Below are 24,827 nucleotides of genomic sequence, written 5' to 3'. Positions count from 1 at the left end.
CCCTACCAGAATGAAAAGCAAAATTTTAAAGAGATGTCTTCAAAACCCACGGCTACTACAGTTGAAAACAAGATGAGTCGCAGTCGTGAGTCTGCCATGGATCGTCCGCGCCCAGTACCTAAGCGGCCAGACGCCTATGAACCACAAAAATGTTTGCTCTTCCTCCGGGGTATGCAGTTCACCAACTCCCAGCCTCCCTTGGCCCTCAGCACGACCAGGGGACTTGGGAAGGCTGGTGGCATGGACACCACCTCCCATGCGTGGTCCTGCACCCTCTCTCCTCCCCTGCATATCGACAGAACACAGAAGATGGGGCAGAGGACTCTGAAGCCTTGGAGGCTGGTGGAGCCACGGAATGAAAGAATCTGGGTCCCTGAATCTTTGTCAACTTAGGTAACACTGACCTGTTCCAGGAACGAGAAATAAACTTCAAATGTGTTAAGTCAATGAGATTTTGAGGTGGTTGTTACAGTGTTTAGCCTACCTTAATAAAGACATTTTCAACGAATCCACAAGGGCCCACTCATGTATAAAAAGTCGGTATAGAATCCCAGTATATAACACATGAATTCTAGTTCAAATTTATCAGTGGTCAACCTGAGATAAGGAGTGAGAGACAGCAATTACAGCTGGTCAATGAAAATAATAAGTAACTAACAAATAATAATAATAAAAAAACAAAAAGGTTGAAAAGCTGTGAGCTAGAGAAAGGGTAAACCTACATATCAGATTTGGGGGGATGGTCCTGATGCTAATATCCTCACCATCATGATTCCTCCCAATTTGGGCTCAGAGAAAACACGCTCACCATGGCTAAGTTATACCTAAAAATATTTTCAATATTCTTAAGTAAAATGTAGGATTGAACCATTTTAATTTGATTCTATATTAATTTATAAGATGGGCATCTCCACAAAGGACTAAACAAAGGGCTGAAGGCACACAGGCGGTTTTAAAATACATCCATGTAGAACAGATAGCCTAGCGCTTTAAAATGACAGCACTTAGCAAGACGGGCTGTGGATATTCTTCCCTGAGAGTTTTTAACAAAGCATGGTATTATGTCCTGAAAGATTCCCAGAGTCGTAAGCTGAAAAGCTTACAGGGCCAGACAGGTAGCAAGTGGGTATAAAGTGACAGGGAAGGGCGGGGCCTGTAAGAAACCGCAGCACACACACACAGTATGAAGGCATTCAAATTCAGCATTTTTACAATGTGTGGGCAGACTCTCCTAGTTTAGGTATACCTATTCACTCATCAAGTACCGACGGAATGTCCACTGGCTATCTGGAATCCAGGATTTGGCCTTTCTTGAGGTTTCTTTCCCATCCTAATGCTCTGAAGAATGCTTTACGGTAAAATGGATGAATACATGACAACCAATACGGAACTTAAGACACAAAAAGAGAGAAAAAAACCCAGGTAAAAGATAGAGGGAAAAAAACACAAAGAACTCAAAAAGCAAATAAATTCTTTAAAACTAAAAAGAGTTAAATTCGCATTAAGTATATCAACACACAGTCTACAAATTCTCAGAAACACAGCTAAAAAGTGCAAGCGTCAGGAACTATGGCAATTTGAAAACAGCAATCTAAATTTTTATTAGACATTTGACCAAGAAGATGCTATAAGATAATGAAATGTCAGGTTATGTAGAGTTTACTTACATGCATTTTGCTATACATTTGGGCTTCTATCTAAAACTTTATAAAAGGAACACTTCATTAAAACGAATTCAAATTTTACAACTACTTGGAACAAGGAAAACTGGCCGAGGTGAACAAGTCTCTCTTCTTCAATTGACTGGATAGCAGGATTACTGAGGGGTAGATAGAATCTTCACTACCCCCTTGTGTCTGGTGAGGAGGCCAACAACTGGGAGAAGGGAACCGAATTGTGAGGAGGAGTGGTCTATGGGCAGGGTACTAAAAATCTAGAGCCCTTCTTGCCTTGAAAGAAAATGAGGTAAATAAGTATAAAATATATGTTAAAATTAGAAAATGATAGTGGGTAATCAAGACAATCTTAACTATTTCAAACAACTCCTTAATTTGAATAATATGGAGCATGTAGTTCTATACTCCTTTTTAAAGTAAAATTTTATTTATTCAAGTTCTAATAATTGTTTGATAGACTGTTTTGTGTTTTGTTAAATCCCGGCAAAACGAAGGGCTCGTAATATATCTCACTGGTGTAAATAACCCTGCACCAAAAGCACATTAACCTCAGGAGATTAAGGACCGAAGCATACTCTTGGTACACAGATGACCGCTTATCATCCTGTACAGACACTGTCAGAATATCCTGCGGACTTTAAAACAGTCACACTGCCTTTCTCGTAGTCTTTACCGTAATTCACATTTTTGGCCAATTTTGGTAGCTCCTCACTCCAGTTAGGTCAAATCACTGGCATTTTTATTCACTTTTAAGGAATCATCCTACTAATACTCTGGAAATAATCGCTCTTCCTTCTTGACTGATGCTTTTTATTCTTAACAAATTCTTTGTTTTCTTAGTGACTCACTGTAACTGGAAACTCAGGACAGAGCTCACCACACAGCCAGCCAGGACCATTCAAAGAGTTTTCTGCTCCACGTGCTGGGAAGCCCCTTTAGGAAACCTCTCACCCACAGACCTGGGCACGGCAGACCTGGTGTTAACCAACGTGGTGCTTTACCAGTAATTTTACTTAAAAAGCTTGGACCATGTAGGTGACAGTGGTTGATTTCTAGCAACTGTTTTAGATATTTCTTACTTAACTCTATTTCTTAAAGTGGTGAGAATGTAAATCCTCTAATTGGTGAGAACTGTTTCAACGGCGGCTTAAAACTAATTACTTTGAAAACTAATTTTTTACATACCTTAGCTTAAACTGGATCCCTCTGAAGATCTAGCTATCTCAAGGGCAGCATTTTCTTCCTAGGCATGAAAGGGTTTAAAATACGTAAGGTCTTAAATTCTCTTTCTAGTTAATCAGTCTCAACCAAGGATTCTCAACCTTTCTCAAGTGATGAGCCATTAAAAGACCATCCAAGAGCAGGCTCTCAGTTACAGATCACTTTCTTTCTATATTTCAGTTCATTTGCATAATTATAGTCTATGCTCAGAATTCCGAGGTAGGGAAGGGTCAGGGGCACCACACCCTGGAAATTAAAAATGCAGTCATTTCAGACAGCCCACGCAGGGTGGGTCCAGCCCCACCCCTACCCCAAGCAAAAAAGGCTCCCCAGCTGTTCGGCTGTTTCTTCCCTTCTGCCAAGTGACAGCACGGTTCTAGAAGGGCAGCGGCAAAGGAGCCTAGGTGTTCAGTGTCACGTGTTTGTCAAAGAAGTTTAATTTCATTGCTCCTTCCCTTTTACCTGCTTCTTCCCTCAATGTCACTCATTCGTAGAGGGCACAGTGCCCTCTGGTTCTCTTTTCTTGGTAGTTAACGCTGATTTACTCAAGGGTTAACCAGGAATTCAGGGATTTTTAAGCTCTAGGATACCTCTAGATAGGCTGAGAATTCCTGGTACAGCCAAAATCTATGTAGTTTTAAAACCTTTTAAACTTAGTATTTTAGCCAGAAGGATAAAGGATGTAATTTCATTCAAAAATATTTTCTAATGGTTAGTATTTGTAAGAAAAAAACCCATGATTACAAGTATGTTTCACTCAGAACGATAACATGCACGTGATCCAAAGAGTCCTCAATTTAAGATTAAGAATTTTAGCAAATAAGTTACTAAAATTATTTGGCTAAGCAATTAAAATTATTCCGACTGCTATAGAAAACACATAAATATGATATAGGACAAAAACAAGTTTTCCTTGTTAATACTGAAAATGTTGGTTATTATGAATTTCACATTTCTCCACATTTGAGAGCTGATTCTCGAATGCTCAGCGTCCTGAAAGTTGTGTCAATTGAGAGAGAGCAACAGCTTCTTTTCTAGCCTCTCCTACTGAAAGGCTGTCCTCGTAGGTACCACTCCACACGTCCACGGTGAATGGATCTGGCTTAACGTTATGGTACATGAACAGAACTACCGGTGGCTTAAAGTAAAGGCAAAACGGTTTATAAAACACAGCAAGACTCTGAGGCAGAATCTAAGGGACTAGCAAATTCAGAGCACCGATTCTCTTTTCTATCATTTTTCACCCAGCTTAAAGCAGAGTTTTGCATATGTGAGAGCTGGGCTGAGCTATGGATTATAAATAGATACAGATACACACGCACATAGACACACAGATTCAAAGGGATGATGGGGTGACTCAATAACCCATCTGGTTTGTCAATTTCTAAAACACTACGAAAACGCAACCTTTTCCAGAATGTTCATACAACAATTAAATTGATACCCTCCCAGGATCTGGAAAACCTACTTCTTGTAGTTACAGAAATGCACCGTACAGAGCTGTGCCGTGGGCACTAATGCTTCACAAAGGCACCATTCAGGCACTGAGCCACGCGCTCTCGGAAAGACTAGAGAGCGCGGCTCAGAACACTCCTGCCAGCTGCACAACTGCTAACGTGCACCTGAACGTCTTTAATGAACTTTAGACCTCTGACAAAACAAACACAGAAATTACTTTTTTATTTTTAATTGAATTGTGAATCATCGTCACTACAGTGAATAAAAATTCATGACTCAGAATAGCATGCAAATTTTTTTTATTGTTTTCTAAATCTATCTGTACACTTAATACTGTGGTATTAACTTTACAAACAGAATAAAGAATACACTACAGTGATATTAAGCTGCAACTACTCACCTGAAAAGGAACAAAGTATCGCCCCTGAAATAATTACTAATTGCACAATACTGCAGACTAATAAACACTGTAAGTACTAAAATGTTAACATTTCAACATACAATGTCAACAACACCCTGCCTTCTTTTTTAATTGGTTAAAACATTTGCTAAGGTCATGCAAAATAAACGCTTTATGAAAATGTTAGATTACACTCAAACATCAAGGCAATGAAACCCGAAAGAGCAACTTTTTAATGCAACGATTGGTCAAGTAGATAAACTATTCAACATATTAAAAATCCAGTAAGTGAAAAACATCAAAAATGTAAACACTAAATTTAGGTAACTGCTCGTCTACGATCTCCCCACCTACACTCCTATCTGTGACTGAAGATATACTGCCAAAGTTGTTCTACATAAGCAAGCTATGTTAAAACGACCAAACAAATGTCAAAGCATGATGCCAGGGTAAATCTCTAGTCCACACAATACTGAAATGTGATCATTCTCTTAACTCTGCTAACAGTAAATGAAAAGTCACACCCAGATTTATCTTATTTTTACTCTTGCTTTGTTACATGTTTTTAAACTTTTGTCTACAAGTGTTTCTTATGATCCTCCCCAAGAATTAACATGCTGATTTAGGAACAGATGAAGCAGATAAGCCCTGCCCTGGTATGGAAGGCAGTGACTTCGTTTTCCCTAACTAAATATCTCCTTGTCACTTGTCACCGACCTTTCTGCTATAGTTATGTCCTCAGTCTCTCATTCCATAAAGATTATTAGTGCCTATATCATTATCCATGTCTCCCTGATTCTCCCAGAGAAAGAATTCATTTTTTTCCTCCCATCGCTCGGCTCACTAAGGAAAGCTGAGCACACAATTTAAAGGAGATAACAGAGTAGACCAGGGCGGGTTCTCGGGCAGGTGGATGGTGCTTGAAGCCAGGTCTGGGATCTGGAGAGAAGAGCATCCAGGTCATAGGAAGGTGATCGGCCCCTCTCCACGGGCCACTCTCCTAGCAGCTCACAATGACCCAGTTACTGGGGCTCTACTTTGGGCACTGTTGACTCACATTCTTACCAATTTTTAAAGCCCTCTTTATATTTTCTACTTAAAATTTAAAAACTCTTTGATAAGCAATTTGTCTATTATACAGAACGCCGGTTCGCAACTTACAGAGCATTAACCTTTAGTCTCTAGGTTATTCCATAAGCTGTTAGTTCTTATGTTTCACCCCTTAAGAGCAAAATGTGCTTCTGGTTCATTTAACATCATGTCTTCCCTCAAATATTTAATGAGTGAATGTTCTACGAAAGGGGTCTCTAGCTTTTAATTTTTATTGGCCAATTAAGCCCTTTATATTTAATAAACTATTTCTGACCTATCTTTATACTCAGATCTTGTCTTGCAGTTATATGCCAACGAAAGGTGCAGTAACAATATTGGGTTTTTAAGCTTCTAAGTACAAAGACAACAGGGGCTGACGGATGAACCAGGCTATCCTATACTTCCCACTGTTGTATATAGCGTATGTCTCTTTTTTTTAACCAAAGACCTTCTCATCCATTATTTGTGAGTGAAATGTACAGGCAATGTGCGTGGATGGATTCACCATAAAACTCAGGTCAGTCTTGTCACAGGGATTATAGTAACACTATTCTACTTCTGCTTGTTTTCCTTAAAGTTGCCTGTTTTTCTTAAAGAATGCTTTCTCTTTCTTCTCCAAAGCCTGTACTATCAGAAGAGGCTACTGCGTGCAGCTCTGAAGAATCTTTTGAGAGCCTCATATAACTTGAACGCTGGCTTCTCTTATGCGTCATGCTTTTTAGATTTTCATTCTGAATGGCAGTTGAGTGGGAACTGGAACCAGACCTCAAAATGACTTGGGGCGTCTCCCTAACCCCGTCCGTTTCATCGGAATCCTGGTCGGCTCTATTAGCCGGGGCACTGTTGTTGTTCAGAGTCACAGTGCTGGGCGTGCGATTCAGATTGTACGCTTTGTGGCACGCTGGCCAGTTTTCTTCAGGGCTGCTGGCTATCAAGCTGCATTCGGAAGGGCTTTTCTTGTCTTCTGAACAAATGGACATCCGAGCTACAAGTGGGTCTTGCAGGCCACTCAAGCTATGTGGTATTCCCCGTTTTCCACCGTGGCTGTCATCTTCGAGCTCTATGAGATTTGCCTTTTCAAGCTGGGAGTCATCGGCTGCTTCATTGTGAAGGGAATGATTGGGAGAGCTCTCATTGGATCTCACTCCCGAATCAGATGAGTCCTTTTTGTCAAGGAGGGCATCTGATAAATACTCTTTTGCCTTAATGAAGGTTCTAATAGGCTCCGCGCTGTGTTCTGGAGACTTCAACGCTCTCTCTACTTTCCCTTCAGCTTTTTTGTCTCTGTCGTCTTTGAGCAGTGGAGTATTGTCTGACTCTTCCGTGCCAGACTCATCTTCGTCACTTGGAAGTTTCTGATAGCGCAGCCCGCCTCCCTTCAGCTTCAGATCTGTCTGGAAGAGACCTGGCCTTTCCGAGGACTTCCTGCTCGGGAGAAGCTTGCTGCCTGACTGATCAGATTTTTCATCTTCTTCAGTGATAGGATCCAGGGGGGAGGCGTCGTTAGTGGAAACTCCTGATGAGGAATAATCTATAACATCTGACCTCTTCATTAAAAATGACTTCCTTCCATCATCTGGCTTTGGTTCACTATCCCTCCCTTTCTCTGGTTCTAGATTAGAGTGAATGGAGCCCCCGGATGAACTCTGACCCATATAATATGTGCTGTGGGGAGAAGACCTGCCACTCATTGTCGTGGAACCCGTGCCCCCTTCTAACTGAGACATCTGGGCAATATATTCTCTATAGGCATCTCTATACTCAGCCTGCACCTTATCAGTAAGCTTTGAAATTTCGATACTGGAATCCTGGGAAGTGAGACTCGATAGACTTGGGGTTCTGCGAGTTTGTGACTGTGAAGACAAAAAAATAATAATAATTTAAGAATTCAAATAAACCCCAAAAAAGGCACAATAAACATCAGCTTAGGAAATTATATATATATATATATTTATATATATATAAATATATATAAATATATAAACATATGGACAATAAGAATTTTTAAAGTCCTTAAAATACCAAATTCTTTTAGAAGAATTCTGCATAACACAGTTTAACAAAAGCTGTGAACTTTTGAAAAATTTTACTGTTATTAGAAAGCTTTATACAAATTTTAATAAAATTAGTTAATATTTAAAAGTATAATTTAAGGTTATATTAACAAATAACCTTAGGACTTGTTTTTATCATTTCAAACTTTTAAATTTATTTATGGCAAAAGTCACCTTCATTGATAAAATATAAAAGTTCCCCTTAAAAAAGAGAACGAAGATGAGAGTTAAGATATATCTCAAAAACAAAATACTCAAGTCTTTAAATGTATGTTAAATAGAAACTTTCTCAACTTGCACGACATGAAGTTCCTGTCAAATTCCAATTCAGAGAAAAAAAATGTACTCAAAATGCAAAAAACAAAGAAAAAGATATTTTAAAAGGAAAAGTATAAAGTGCAATGTAAAAGATAGGAAGATAAATACAGGATCCAAATGAACAAAAATGGAAACCTTGAGGTCAACATTCAGGTCCAAGTAAACAGAAATAAAATATTTTTAAAAGTTTGATTTCCAATGTGAAGTTTTAGGATGAGAACTGCTTTAGACCCCAGAAAAAGGTTAATAACATGAGGAATAAAAAGTAAAGATTAGGAAAAAGAGGAAGGAAATGGAAGAAAAAGAATCAAGGAAGTTGAAGAAAGGGCAAGAGCAAAGGTTGAAACGAAGCAGAAATAAGGCAGAGTCTTCCTGCCACCGGGAGAAAATGACGCAGCTCCCCGAGAAGGTTCCCTGAGACCCAGTTCAGGACAGTGCTGCCCTCACTCTCAAATGCAGTATGTGGACCCCTTCTCAGGGGATCCATGAGGTCGAAACTATTTTCCTAAGAATATGAAGATGACCTTTGCCTTTCCACTCTCATTCTCACAATAGTGTACAGTGGAGTCTCCAGAGGTTGGGTCACGTGTGATCTCCCAGGAGATTCAATGCAGAGGCAGATATGGGAATCTAGCTGTCTTCTACAAAGCCAGGCATTAAAGAGATTTGTAACACAGTATCATTTTCAGTAAATATGTTTTGTTTTGGAAAACAGTCATTTTTCATTAAAATGTTATTTATGTTAACATATAATTGGTTTAAGTTTCTCAGTTTTTATTTCTAATATAGTAAATACTGACAGATAAAACTTACATAAACGAAGGCTCTTTGGGGGTCTTCAATAATTTTTAAGAGTGTAAAAGGATTCTGAGATTTAAAAAAAGTTTGAGAACAGCTGCATTGATAGGAAGGCTGTGAGAGTTTCCAGATCACGGTGGTAAATACCAAGTATGGAAAAGCAGAGGATGAGGAATTCTTTTTTTTTTTTTTTTTTTTTGATTTTTGGTGATACGCGGGCCTCTCACTGTTGTGGCCTCTCCCGCTGCAGAGCACAGGCTCTGGAAGCGCAGGCTCAGCGGCCATAGCTCACGGGCCCAGCCGCTCCGGGGCATGTGGGATCTTCCCAGACCGAGGCACGAACCCGTGTCCCCTGCATCGGCAGGCGGATTCTCAACCACTGCGCCACCAGGGAAGCCCTGAGGATTTCTTAAGAAATGTTAAAAGGAGTTCCAGGGAAAAGAAAGGAATTACTGTTGTTGAAACAGGGAGATAAAAGGGTCAAGTGTGGACTTATCGTAAAATAAGGAAATTTTTATCTTAGTTAACACACAACAAAATGGCTTCTCAACGTAAAGAAATAAGATTGATAGTACGTAGAAAAAGATAATAACAACCAAAAAATATTTTTACTACCAAATCAAACACAACACCCTTAAAAATGGTAGACCTAACAGGTACTCCTTTCTCTAAATACGGCTCCCTTTCAGTAGAGAGTTCTTGGTAGCTACTTACTATTTTTCCTCCCTTGCTTGTCTTCTCTCTGTTCTGTACCCTGCTCTAGGTTTTTTCCTAGTTTATTTTTCTGCTTGTCCAGCCCTTACTCCTTCTCACGTTCTCTCACTTTTGTTTTTATTCCTGATCCTCGCCTCTCCTCCCTCTTCTAAGAACATCCAAAGAAAGAACTCAGCCGTATCTAACATCAGATAATAAAAAGAAAACGAATATCCATGAACAGTGTGCAACACACGTACTGCAAAACCGGTCACGGTGCTCAAAGGGATAACATGGCAGGTTATCCAATAAAGAAGTGTTTTAGCCAACGATGACTGAACTTAACAAGGAAACAGCAAGTGAAAGATGAACTCAGCTAACCACCTAAGTAGGCCAGTTCCTGTTCACCCTCGATGCCGTGACTCTATTTTATTATGTTCTCAATTCTCAACAATTTCTGAAATCATGTTATTTTCTTTTTGTTTTACTGACTGTCCTCTCCAGAAGAACACAGCTCCTGGAGAACAGGGACTCCTCCCGCCATCCTCTTCACTCAGGGACTCATTGAAGATTTTCTGAATGACTACATAAATGCACCGACATAATCTCGGAGCATTAAATACCACCCTCTTCTTCAGTAATAAGAAAAATGGAATTTAATAAATACCTGCCAACTTAGGTTACTGTGACGTGGAGCCCCTTCATCCAGGCCGAGGGTGTTCAGCTCTTCAAAGCTGAAGTTCAGCGTGTAGGGAGTCTGACTGGAGAGCTCGGTGTGAGGCAACTCGTGTGACAAGCGGTGTGCAGAGTCACCGTGAGGAGCTGAGCTGCTGTTTTCACTCAGTAAACGTGGGTCCTCAGGGACCACCTGGTTTTCTGCATTTCTCATTTCTAGTACCTTAAGAGAGGAAAAAAAAAGTCATCAGTATCAGCACTGACAAATCACATTTTAGAAGCTTTAGAAATTATCTTAAAAATTAAACATAAAGTTACTCTAATGGAAATGAGAAAGCATACTTTCTGTAAGTGAATTTCAAATACATTTGTTCTTATCTGCTTATCTTTCTGTATCAATAATACAATTGACCCTTGAACAACACAGGTTTGAACTGCGCAGGTCTGCTTACACGCAGTTATTTTTCACTAGTGAAGACGGCAATATTTTCTACATGGTCCAGGGTAGGTTGAATCCGCAGATGTGGAGGAAACTTGGATACGGAGGGCTGACTCTGTTGTCAGTGGATTAATCTCCGAGTTGTTCAAGGATCATCTGTACTAAAAGAAGTACAGTCGGCCCTCAGAATCTAGTGGTTTTGCACCTGCAGATTCAACCAATCACAGATTGAAAATATTCAGGAAAACAATTCCTGAAAGTTCCAAAAATCAACACTTGAATTTGCCACAGACTGGTAACTATTTACACAGCATTTACATTGTATGAGGCATTATAAGTAATCTAGAGGTGATTTAAAGTACACAGGAGGATGTGTGTAGCATGCAAATATTACGATGCCATTTTATATACGGACTTAAGCATCTGAAGATTTGGTATCCACGGGAGTCCTGGACCCACCCACCCACAGATACTGACAGGTAACTGTAATGACAACAGCCATCACATAGATACTAAACTCTAACTGGACTGCTGTGTTACTACTTTAATTTAAAATTTAACTTAACAGGATACCTTCTGGAGGCAGGCCTGGGGTCTAGGACCCCATGGGGAGCGGACGAGGGGTGGAGGATGAGGAATGTAATCGGACAGTGAGGGTGATCAGACACTGAGGGTGAGGTTCTTTCTCAGCTGACTTAACAGGATTCTTCCTACAACGGGGCAATGCAGGCCCAACGAGGACAGACACCAAGGTCGAGGCCTAGAGGCTTCGGGAAGCCTGACTGGGTGAGGTCAAGGAGAGTGCCCTGGTCAATGAAAGCATGGAGAACTGGCAGGTGGCCTCTCTCCCAGATTTCCAAGTGAAATGCCCCAAAGGCAAATGTTGCTAAGTGCTGCTGTGTATATTCTACATAACAGGATATACAAGAGTTGTACACTTAAGTGTAAAATGTACTTTTTACATGTTTTTTAAAAAATATAGGAAGATATCAGTTTAGACCAGTACTTACTGGCACTTGTTTTATAAAATGTTGTAAATAATTCTACAAATATTAAAAATATCTTACTGTGCTCCTAAAAAGATGCCAGTCTCCAAAGTTCATATTCATTTCCTTCTTCAGTTCATCAATGTTACACTGAGCTAACACACGGCCATTTATGTTTGCCTGAATAAAAACAAACACAAAGATAAACAAAATGTGAGAGATTCTGAACTTCTAGTGATTAACAAGTACATTTATATTAGAGACCAGAAAATATTGACCTAAAGAAGGTTATCACCCCATGTAATAATTAAGAACAAGCAGAATCCGAATAACGTAAGCCTCTCCATACGCTTCCAAGTGTCTTAGGCACCCAAGTAAAATAAATCATTCTTCAGGGACCAACCCAAGAGCTCACCCTCCAACTATTTCCAAAGCTACCTATTCTGCCATGAGCAATAACAAAACTGTTAGCTTTTTCCCTCTAATCATAAAGCAAGAACAGGAAGGCAAGTTGCTGGGAGGGGACGGAGACATCTGTCAGCATGCTGGTCACTGATGAACTTCTAAATGAAGTGAAGCGCTGACAAACTTGCTTATCAACTATACGAGGTAACTTCAGCCACCAAGAATGTCCACCCTCAAATTTCCCAGTCTATTAAATTCACAGAAAATGATCTTGTCACTACTGGGTCTCTGTAATTCTAGCCCCTTCCAAGTAAGAAATGACAGAATTTTCTTTATTAATAACAGGTAGCTTACTTATTTTACAAAATACAAAACCTGACTTTATTAACTGTGGTAAAATTGTGGAATACCTGGGTTTAAAACCAACAGAATGCTCAGTTTCCAAGTTAATTCTGAAGAAAAGAATGTACAGAGCAAGCCTACGGCAGAGGTCCTGCTGCAGAAATGCAAGGAACTTAGCAGCACTTAAGAAGCCAGTCGCTACGATGCGCTTCCAACAGCCAAGGCCTGAGAGTAAAGAGCTGAGTGGGGAGAGAACCACTGTCCTGAGGGAAACAAAATCCCCACGAAGGGTTCATGTGGAGACCTCCCCGTTTCCTGACGCTCATCAAGCTGCCTCGAGGAGAGTCGGGTTTGTACCTTGGAAAGGCAGCGCTTGACACTTTCGCAAATGGGGATTAACACTAACTAGATCTGTGAGAAAACTAACATTATCTGAACCTTTCTGACCAAACATAGTTTAAGATTAGTGAAATGGTAGATGTGCTCATAATTCTTTTAAAACCTTTTTAGATGCCAATCTTTAAAGTATGTCAATATTACAGGCTTGTTGCTCATGTTCTCCTTCACTGTGTCTCTGATAGAAAAAGTATAACTTAGTGGAAGTATCTATTAAAACTGGGACTGGCTTAGCTTTGTATATGGGAAGCCTCCTCAAAATCCCAGGTTCGTGGTAGTTACTGGAATTGCAAGAAAAGATCTCGGAAGAAATATACTTCCTCAAACGCATTAGCCTTGCAAACACAAACCTCTGAGGTATTATCAAAGGGGACATGATCAGAAGTCCTGTAAGACATGAAAGTGAGAATTTGAGGAAAATGAAGCAAGTATGGTTTACTTGGATAATTACTAAGTCACAAATAAATATTATAATTAAAGAAAATGTAACATAAAAAAGGCCTTCAAATGTTCTTTGTTGCATATTGGTAATATAAGTTATTGTTAATCTTAATGTGAAATCCTTTAAAGCTTTGTACTTCTCATCAAAGCATTTTCGACATATTAGATTTTTTTTTTTTTTTTTTTTTTTTTGTGGCCATGCTGAGCGGCTCGTGGGATATTAGTTCCCTGACCAGGGATGGAACCCAGGCAGTGAAAGCACCACAGCCTAACCACTGGACCGCCAGGGAACTCCCCCTTATATTAGATCATTTTACAGGAATGTTGTAATACAACACTTTATTTTCTTTTATCCATTTCTAAACAAAGGGATAAAGGGGCCATTTTAAGATACAAATAGTAAGAAACCTGTTTCCACCTAGAGCTTTCCCATTTCAACAGAGAACTCGTCTTTGAGAAGCTAAATACAAAGTGCTCGCCGCGCACGAAGCCCGCCGCTGCCGCCCTCAGCCCTGTCCCGAGTCCGCGGGGAAATGTGCAGGTCACCTTCTTGATGGTCGCACAATACTGAGGCAGCAGGCTCTGGTCCAGCCCTTCTATTTGTTTCAGTTTCTCACAAACCGCATCCACATTCATTGAATTCAGTGATATTGCTCCTGAGGCTGGGCCTGATCCCTAGATAAGTCGTGGAAAAATACATGTATGAATAGCATTTAATGTCAGATATACGCAGTCATGTGACAGAGAAACTTGTGAAGTTACACTATAAGTACTCTGATTAACAACACATTTTCAAACTAAAGTAAAGACAGCGAATGTGTGCAGTATGGGGAAATGCCATTAGGGAACAGATTTAGCTACTGTTATACCTTAACAAGTATCTTTTATTATAGCAGATACAGCCTGACCAAAACCACTTTTCGAAGAAGACAGAACATTCCAGGAGCCAAGCCGAGGCCAACTGCAAGAGAGCCTAACTTCAAACCTCAAGAGAGAAGGGTGCAGCCCTTAATAACGGAAGGACAGGGGGTTAAAGAAAGACAAGGAATGGGGGGAATTACTGATGCCTATATTACAAAAATACAAAAAGTAAATCTATGAAATAATTTTTAAAGTGCCTATACCAAACCGCTTTAAATGTCTTTACAGACTACCTTAACAGTCTACAACTATTAACTATCTGAAGTTTTCAGATCGTGACCATATTTTATACCCAAGGGATCTAAAACTTCCCCTTAAGATTCTATACAATAATCATGTAAATATGAAACAACAGTATTACTTCTTAACACATGTGGAAGTAAATATGATCCATGAAAATTTGGTCTCATTTAAAAGAAAAGTCAAAATAATAAATCTAGCATTTACTTAGAAGAAGAATATTTTCTGAATATGGTGACATACTAAAGAAGTATTTGCCTGTGGCCAACTGTTTATGAAGCTCCTCAGTTACAGATGTGGACGCTGGCTTACAGAGAGGTAAGTTCTGGCTTCAAAGGCACAGAATAAATAGCTAGTTAGTGGCAGATGTGGATGGGAGCCCTAACTTATCAGGTCTTATGACTTCCTATTTTCTTTGTTGCAACTGTCTATTTTTAAAGAGTTTATAGAAACTATAACCAAAATAAAGAGAAGACAAACCAACTAGTACAGAGGAAAACGCTCCAAATGACCTGTCTTGTTTACCAGTCAATCCAGTCTTAAAATAAATACAATTTATCCTATCCTCAAGTATGTGTAAATTTATATTTTCTGCCGCCTCTTTTATCATTACCAAGGTAGACTATGACAGCCAAAACTGCCTGTTGGCTACTTGTTAAAGATGATTTGTAACATGAAAGCGTAACCTAATACTCTATTATGAACTGATAAATAAATATACACATAGTATATAAACAAAATATACCTATATTACATATAAATACAGCTAGGGGATGAGACCATATTGAACAGACAGTGAGGCAGTAATTTTATGAGAGGGACTCTTAGCAAGTTTACAAGGGTAAGACAGTCCCATAAAAATCTGTAAATTAATGCCTTGGAATATACTGCACAAAACACATTTATTTATAGTCTGCTTTCAAGTAAATATAAATTTAAAATATGCCATATATTATACGGTCTGAGGTTCAATTCCTTCAAAAATACTAACAGCAAAACACTAGTACTTCCAGAATTTAGTTTTCATATTTTTATACAAAGTTCTATTTTCTGCCTGGATGAGTACAGCCAATATTCAAAGTGTTAATTATCCAGTATCTACTACGGAAACTTAAACTGCTTTCCATGAATTTTTAATAACCATATTTGTTTTGTTTTTCTTTCTTTCTTTTAAACAGGTTTATTTGAGATATAATTCACATACAATTCTCCCATTAAAAGTGTACAATTCAATGATTTTTAGTATATTCACATAGCTGTGAAACCATCACCACAATCAACTTTAGGACATTTTCGTATCCCTAAAAAGAAATCCTGTACCATTAGCAGTCATTCTTTATCCCTTCCAACACCTAGTCCCAATCCCCTAGCAACCACTAATCTACTGTATCTGTGGATTTGCCTATTTTGGACATTTCATATAAATGGAACCACACAATATGTGACCTTTTATAACTAGCTTCTTTCACTTGGTATGTTTTCAAGGTTCATCCATGTTATAGCATGGATCAGTACTTCATTCTTTTTTATTGCTGAACAATATTTATCTTTTCAATGATCTTTAATACTGTCTTTCAAATGTTTTTATTCCTCAACCTAGCTCTTCTTTCTGGGTACATTTATACTTGTTTACATTTTCTGGATTAGAAAAATCACAAACAAACAGTTTGATCACCAAAATAAATAATGATCATACTGGATTATAATTCATAGAATAAAATATCCATGAATCCATACTGATATAAATAAAAAGTTGAATAAGTAAATAAATGAGGAAGAAGAGACAGCTTTTACTTAGAGAATTCCAATTAATAAATGCGGAAGAAGGGAACAGAAAATCACCATCAGGAAAACACCACGAGAGTGGCTGTACACAAGATGCACTGGTGGACATTGAAGTTAATGGGCAAAAGTATAAGGAGAAATAGGATATTTGCAGAGTTTTAGAGTATCTCCCCCTAAATATTTACTCACTACAAAGGGAAGAATAAAACTTCACAGTGTTGAAATCTGGCAGATGCCACCTTAACCACACGACTGAGGTTAGCATGACCGGTGGCAAGATTTAGGCCCCCACAGATGCTCAGATATGATGCACTGAGAAGGACACGGCATCACTTCTGTGGGTCTCTTGCCAAAGACGTATAACCTTCTAATCATTAGGAAACAGCAAACAAACCCAAATAGAAGGACAGTCTACAAAATATCTGATCAGTTCTCTTCAAAAGTTTTAAGGACATAAGAGACAAGGAAAGACTGAGGAATTGTCACAGATTAGGGAATTCTAAGGAGAAATCACAAAATACAACTGGATTGAATCCTGGACCAGAAAAATCACATTAGTGGAAAAACTGGTAAGATTCAAATAAAGTCTATATTAAGAGTATTGTACAAATTTTCTCTCTGCTCTTGAGAAATATACTACAGTTAGGAAAGATGCTAACATTAAGGGAATGTTATTTTTGTACCTTTGAAGTCTAAAATTATTTTAAAGTAAAAAAAACCTTTTTAATCACAAAAAAACTCTATTTCTGATTGTGCTAAAAAAGGTAAGTATAACAGACATGCAACAGATTAACTCTGTCTGCATGGCGGGGTGGGGGGGGCGGGGAATGTAAAATGTTAAAGAGTATCTTAAAGGAATCTGAGAATTCAGCAATGGAGACACATTAATAAAGATACTACCCTTTTCCTTTAAAACAAAAAACTCCACATTATTTTACTTTCATGATCCTTCAAAACTTTTACACTTTATCACTTGAAAACATATTTTGTCCCTCATTGGGAATTATGTAGCAAACATATATTATCTCTGAATGGCTTTGAGAAGCTATAAGAAAAGACACAATGGGGCTTCCCTGGTGGCGCAGTGGTTGAGAATCCGCCTGCCCATGCAGGAGACACGGGTTCGTGCCCCGGTCCGGGAAGATCCCACATGCCGCGGAGCAACTAAGCCTGTGAGCCATGGCCGCTGAGCCTGCGCGTCCGGAGCCTGTGCTCCGCAACGGGAGAGGCCACAACAGTGAGAGGCCCGCATACCGCAAAAAAAAAAAAAAAAAAAAAAAAAAAAAGAAAAGACACAATGGATATGCCTGTAATTCCATCAAAGCTATAGTCTGACTATTCATTATTAGTGAGTTGGGTTTTATCAAGAAAAGGTATAAATTAACAATAAATTAAAATATATTATAATATGCTTCTTTGAATAAAAGAGAAATAGTGATTACTTGCCAGGTCTTTTCTAAAATAATCATATATAATAAAATTATTTTGAAACCAAATGAATCTTAGTAGCCAAAATAATGATCTTTCGATGGAACTCTCATAAAAAGAAGGAGAAAGAGTATAAAAGTGATCAGGAAAAAGCATATTCAATAACTCAATATGTAAATTAATAGGAGACTAATTACATTACTTTGGCAATACAAAGAATGGTAATACTTTAAAGTTTGTCATGCATTCTCACTTGAAATTTACTTGTTACAAGTCAAGAAAAGATCACTTCAGTATACATCACAATTTATTTTTAAAAATTTTTTTCTAATACAGAAAACTGAATGCAGAGGATGTTAGTTTGTTTAAACTGTTAAATATAAACTTCAAAATACATACAAATCAGAATTCCTCCGGGTCAAAGTAAAGCTAACAACAAGACAGATTTAAATTACTTTGATATAACTATATGATTTTATATTGTAAGTAGATTAAAGCTACACTCTGAAACATTATCATCTTTGGTAAATTTATTAAACAAGCTTAGAATTGATTAGCCAGAAATGAGAGCCATGCAAAGGCTGAAAGCAGCTATTAAAATAAACCCCAGGCACCGAAATGAGCACAGATTTATAAACAGCCCAGCATGAAGCTGCCAGTGATTGCTTCTAATAGTCTAAAACAAGAAAAGTGAGTAAGATTTCACTGAAAGTTTCTGTACCTGTCTCTGTTTGTTAAACCCAGAGTCACACGGCTTTAAGGAAGGAATAAAACAGAATGAAGGGCACGAGCTTAATCAAAGTAAAACATCAAATACACATATGTAATAAACAGGCAGCACTTCTGTCACTCCTCTTACTTTCCTATGACTTCGAACACACCACCTCTACAGCAACACAAAGCAAGGAACACTCGCATACACACACACACACACACACACTAGTTTCCTGTTATTAACCATGTGCTTGGAAATTTGTAAATTGTACTCTCAAATTTTATATTCTTTCTCTTAAAAGAATAAATCATGGGCCATACAGTCAACAAGAAAACCAGGTAAATAAAAAAGTGCTACAAAAAGTCAACATTCCTACTATGTACAAGTTTTAAATTAATTTTTAAATATTCTGATAAAAAACTGCCACTATTAATTGCAGGCCAATTTAATAATAAGGTTTAAATACTTGGAATTCACATGCTCACTTCATAAAATAAAATATTATCTAGCCACACTATAGTTAACATTCAGAGATATACTTTTCAAATTTGGGTTTTGTTTCACTGGGCATGTGGCACGTAATAGATGCACTAAAACACCATTTGAAAAGAAAGGCCCTAAGAGCCTTTCGGCTCAAGAAATCATAAATATAACAGTGAAAAATATTTGCATCCTGTGAGTAACCTAACTATTTTACTGATATAGTTCTTTAAAACTCTAATTCAAAGCAGACACGCTGCTACTAATTATTCCTCTGTACAAATTAGGTTGGTGGTAAACATTCTTAAAATAGTTAAAATAATCTATAGATAACTGACAAAATTATTGAGTCAAAGTTAATTTACAATGTTTTTCTTTTACTGTGTCATTATCTGGAGTACCTTATGGGAACCTTGTTTTCTAGTTTACATATCAACGTTATTAGAAGTAGGTGTTTTAGAAAGTTACTGTGTATATCTGTGGAGACTTGAACTACATGAGAAATTTTGGGTTGGCCAAAAAGTTCATAACATCGTATGGAAAAACCCGAACGAACATTTTGGCCAACCCAGTAATAATTAGGTCAAAGTTGACAGATGAGGTTTAACACCACATGTAAAGGGCAATCTTTTAAAAAAACACAAGTTCAGGACACGATTTTGTTATTTTCTTAACTTTTAACTGTACTCTAGGATTTCAATGATATCCTTACTGCAGTATCCTACTTCTTCGACAATATCTCAATCAGTTTAGTTGCAGTTTATTGTTTAGGAGAAAAGCTTTCTTGAGCTGAATGAAGTCTGGCACAAAGACTTTGAAGCGGGAAGTGAATATAATATTCCACTACGTTACTAGAGAAAAAATGTGTTAAAACTTTTCCAAACTGAAACAGATCAATAAAAAAGTACACTCTTAAAATGCTTCAGAAAGTGCGAGTGAACCTCCTGAGAAAAGGTGCAGACTGCTGGCAGAGAGCGCCCGCCCTAAGCCTGCACCTCAATGAAACCCGAAAGGCGCCCCGCCTTACCCACGGCATCTTTAGCTTCCTCATCCAAGTCTGCTCCTGAGTGATGAGAGACAGCTTGATTTGGACATGTATTTGTTTACCAGGTTATGAGTTCTAAACCAGTGGTGGAAATAAAAATGATCTACAGTTGAGTCCCATCTTTTTTTCCCTTTTACCTTGGTCACTCCACCAACTGGATCGGTTTAATGAAAACCAAGACCTTCATTTTTAAGATTTTTATTAATTCAGTAAGTTTCATCAATCTCTAAAAGTAAAAGCAACAGCACACTGGAAGGCAGGATACTGTCATTAACACTGCCTCTGCAACTCTGAAGTTCTCCGCAATTAAACGCTGTGCTAATTGTTTTCATGCCTTTTCAGTGAGGTGGCTGATCTAAATGAAGCTATCTAAAGGTATCTAGTAACCCCTGCGGCATAGAAGGTCGGGCAAGAATGACTTGGTAGCAACACTGATCGTTCCCGCTCGGCAGCCTCAAGCGCATCCTCTCCAAGAAGGCGGGATTTCCATCAGTTTTGTTCACTGCCACATCCCACTGTAACAGTGAACGAGTGGCTGATCAAACAGGCACCTGGAGGACTCAATGCTAAATAATTCTCCAAGGAGGCGGGATTTCCATCAGTTTTGTTCACTGCCACATCCCACTGTAACAGTGAACGAGTGGCTGATCAAACAGGCATCTGGAGGACTCAATGCTAAATAATTCAAGGAGGGATAAAAGGGTAAAGAAATGCTCTATCACTCCCTCCTTCGACAACTGCTTTTCAAGGAAACACAGTGACCACCACGAGCAGCACCCCCTCAATAAAAACAACTGACTCATAAGAACAACTCTCTGAAAGACCACAACAAAATACCACTGAGGAGACCTGGCTCGAGACAGGCCCTCCTCGGTGGGTCCCTCCCTTCAGGGTCACAGAATGTTATGAATGCCATTACTTCTTAGTGGGCCCTGGACTGAACGAAGGTAAAGGCACCAAGTAAAATTCTCCTGGGAAGCTTCTAAAACTGTAAAATATTTGGAGCATTCCGATAAGCCGGAAATCCTTCTAAATTCTAGGAAAACAAACCGATTCTAGGAAATCAAACCACCTTTTGGGCCAGAGAAGCATCAACAGATAAAAGGCTGAGTTAATCTAAATTGACTGGAGTGTTTATACGCTACTCCCACCACTGAGGTTATTTAACACAAAACTGTTTTAGTTTCTGAGTCTTTTTAAAGCTCCATGGAATTTGGTCTTTGGGACAGTAGTAACGATAATGATTATTAAGTACTTAAAGAATGCAAAGGCTGAGTAATCCTTAAAGCAGACCCGTGAGGTAGGTCTGCTTTTTCCAGATGAGGAAGTTGAGTATCAGAGAGGTTAAGTTAATTTCTCCAAGGCAAAGAGTTAATCACCAGGGCCTATTTAACTTGAATGACCAAGTACCTGACCAAGTCATGCTTAGTATTAACAGGGTCAAAGAGGGCAGCACGGTGGTGAGGAACGGTCCGTGGAAACAGCCACACGGATTCCAGTTCTGCACCTGGCGCGCCCTCCTGTGAGCCTCAGGTAAGTCTGCACCGTGGTACTGGACTAGACCATGGGTACTAGCATTCTCTGAGGATTCCCCAGAGGGAAGGCAAGTCCAAGGTGGGGGGGGGGGGGGCAGAGTTCTTTTTTCACTGGTTTTGTAAACTAGAATTCTCATTAAGATTTCATTTCTAAAAAAGGCTTCTCTGCTTTGAAAGTTTGAAAAACACTAGTCCTTTCTAGCTCTAATATCCTGGGGATCATATCCTGGGCCCAATGTTAATATATTTTTTTTCAGTTTTACAAGATTTAGCATATATTTTCTCTATTATAAAATCACAGTGGAAAAAAGCCAGCACAGAGGCTTGTATTTTCACGTCTTTGCCTCAGTGAGACACTCGGACATCTCTGTAATTTATCTGTTAAGAGTCCTTGGCTGGTCTTCACAAGTCACAATCATTACAACGCTCCTTAATGTGAGAAAACTCAACTATTTTCATAAGGCTCTGCTTTATGAAGGTTTATGAGAAATTCCTTGAGGTAAAAAAAAGATGGGACCACCTATATTGAAAAGACCACAGAGAGCTGCTTAACTCCCTATGATCTGGTTTTCTGGTTTGTTTGGTTTTTTTTTAACTCATTATTCTGTGTCCATAATGACAAGACAATTTGTCCAAAAATGTGTGCATAGCTCCTGACTTATCTATGAGCACCTCTTGTCATCAAGTGTTGCATACAGGAGACAGATGAATGAGCAGAGATGAACTCACCTGCAGTCTTCTTTATCTCAGAAATCATATCGTTTTCTACTACAGTACTGGAAAACTACAGGAGCCATGAAGGGCTAAAAAACTTTTGTATTATATTAACTGCTTCTTCGTTGGTTCAGCTACAAAAACCCCATACAATGTTCTCATGTATAGATACTTCTCCACATTTCCACCACTGTTTTTAACACAGCTTTGAACTAAGTGTCTACTAGAACTAAGTGTCTACTTCTAAATAAATTTTACATGCTATTGTCATTGTTAATTTCTTAAAAGCAAGGCTTGGGAAGCAACTATTATTCACTAAGCAGATTACAAAACTACCTTTTAATATTAAAAGAACAGAAAATAGTATGATTATTTTACTAAACAAAGGCATTAATACTCTCAGAGCATTTTTACTCTGCGTTATTGCGCTTGTAAACACTTCTTAAGAATTGCATTATTTCCCCTTCCCCAAAAACTCATTTTAAAATTTGCCTAATGCTTCTTCACTGGTCCCTGAAATTAGAGACACCTTTTACTCACAAGTGTTTGTCCTTAAGCATGGAAATAGCTACTACTTCAGCATGTCTCTGTCATTAAGACCATCAAATTCTTCACAGGATCTAACTTTCATCAAAAGTTTGCGGAGGAATTTTAGCTCAGAGAATTACACTGCATGTATGAAACTATGTATTAAAGGCTCTGTGACTAAAATAAAAGTCATTCTTGCATATAGTGGCAATGATCCATGGATTAAATACTCCCCCAACACCCAAATAGAATTACTATGGTTTATTGTGTCTATCATTCATGGATAATTGAAGTCTCTCAAACACTTCAGCTAAAATGTTAATGACTTAAAAAGAATCATCAGCTCCTCAATGAAAACAGCAAAATGGTTCTCTTCCTATCTCACTAATATTAACTCAAAGAAAATTAAAGTTAAAAAAAAAACTATTGCCTATTCAAATGCATGTTTTAAGTTAAAAATCATGCATAAATTCAGGATGCAATATTTCACCAAAGTAATTCTAACTGCTATGCTACATTTCTTTAGATTAAATTGATCATGTTTACATGGGCATAACATTCTGCAAATAAATCAACAGAACTTAAGATACAAACTGGGTTTCTAAATTCCACATTGAGTGAATGAATGAAGATTTTATGGCTCACCACATTAAATGTATTTCTTATTAAGTACAAAGCCTTGAAAAGTAAATATACAAAGAGACTTCCTACAAAAGTTGGTATTTTTAAAGACACCCATCCTAAAGTGTTGGGGGAAAAAAGTTTTAAGTAATTCCCTTTACATGCTGTACTAGCTCTGTTTATCTAGAAATTTTACTTTAATAAATACAGTTGACCCTTGAACAACACAGGTTTGAACTGTGCAGGTCCACTTATACGCAGATTTTTTTCAATGGTAAATATAACAGTACCACACAACCTGCGGTTGGTTGAATCTGGAGGTGCAGAACCACGGATAAGGGGGAACTACTTCCACAAGAGGGCTGACTCTAAGTCACAGTCTCTACTTTAGACTCTGCTGGGGTTTGAGGCTGCTAGGAGGCTCGGTGCTCCTAACCCCTGCATTGTTTAAGGATCAGCTGGATACGGGTAAGGAGAAGTAGCGCTGTAGCAGTACTGAATTTACACTAAGCATGGGCACCGAGATTAAGCACGAGCCACTAAGGATCCACTCCTGGTCTATACCATCCAGCTCATAATGTCTTTTTGCAGTCTCAAGGTTGATTGGAGATATTTTCAAACCTATTCGACATGTGTGGTACCAACTGCGGGCTTCAGAAAAACAGGCAAATGTGAACATAAAGCCCAACATTAAGGAACTAACACCACCAAATGAGAGCTCCTGACGGCTGCTGGAAAAACCCATTCCTTATCGGATGACAAAAAAAACCCCCCATCCCACGTCACTGAAAAAGGGGGAAAGCAGGAGGAAATGAAGGGTAAAGTTAAACATTCGCTTTTTCGTTAACCCGTGAACTCTAAGTATTAGTATTCAGCTGCCCGTCACACTGCAGACGCACAGTTAGTGAGCTGCCGTCATCACGATTAAGACAGTCGCTACTGCTGCAGAAGCGGGAGATGCTCGCGTTCCACACCACAAGACTACTCCATTACCCTCGAGGAGTCTGTGGGTGAAGAAAGCCCCTCAGCAGCATCCTCCTTGATAACCTCCTAACAACACAAAACAAGAGTGTGGGTAAAAGGTGAAGGGCTGAGCCAAACAAGGATGATGAATGAACATGATGTTAAAATAATATATAACACTGAAACCTGGACATGATCAGATGTTTTTCCTTCAATGATAATATCTTTAAGTTTAAATAACAGTTTAAGTTCTATAGCTTTTGCCTCCTAATTTAAAACATATATTAACAGGGAATCTCTTTTTTTTTTTTTAATTGTTCACCTATGTTTATCATCAGGAACACCTATAATTTTAGGCACAAATGTATTTTGTTTTGGATTAGAGTTAACAGTACATTTGAATACTTCCCTGATTCTATTTAATTTCTGCTATTCCATCAAAATGTTCTTTCAATACG

The 24,827-nt window shown here is 38.5% G+C and overlaps 1 protein-coding gene across 21 annotated transcripts in view; it reads right to left on the bottom strand.

The window, feature by feature from the left end:
- Nucleotides 1-1,182: 1,182 nt before the first annotated feature.
- Nucleotides 1,183-24,827, bottom strand: part of KIDINS220 (kinase D interacting substrate 220) — a 98,609-nt gene continuing 74,964 nt past the window's right edge. For 8 of the 21 annotated variants that reach the window (XM_067008207.1, XM_059078431.2, XM_059078430.2 and 5 more), the window contains 4 exons: nucleotides 13,941-14,069; nucleotides 11,892-11,990; nucleotides 10,378-10,608; nucleotides 4,966-7,700 (listed from right to left, as the gene is read on the bottom strand). In XM_067008207.1, the coding sequence (XP_066864308.1) occupies nucleotides 6,438-7,700; nucleotides 10,378-10,608; nucleotides 11,892-11,990; nucleotides 13,941-14,069 (1,722 nt within the window). In that variant the 3' untranslated portion in view covers nucleotides 4,966-6,437. Of the gene's footprint in view, nucleotides 1,391-1,572; nucleotides 1,876-2,861; nucleotides 2,920-4,965; nucleotides 7,701-10,377; nucleotides 10,609-11,891; nucleotides 11,991-13,940; nucleotides 14,070-18,489; nucleotides 18,523-19,990; nucleotides 20,027-24,399; nucleotides 24,457-24,827 lie in introns of those variants that run through there. The other 13 variants (XM_067008194.1, XM_059078425.2, XM_059078427.2 and 10 more) reach the window with 6 other exon arrangements.

Source organism: Kogia breviceps, chromosome 11, assembly GCF_026419965.1.
Source record: "Kogia breviceps isolate mKogBre1 chromosome 11, mKogBre1 haplotype 1, whole genome shotgun sequence".
In the NCBI taxonomy this organism is placed as follows: Eukaryota; Metazoa; Chordata; class Mammalia; order Artiodactyla; family Physeteridae; genus Kogia; species Kogia breviceps.
This window is presented reverse-complemented; position numbering and strand designations above follow the sequence as displayed.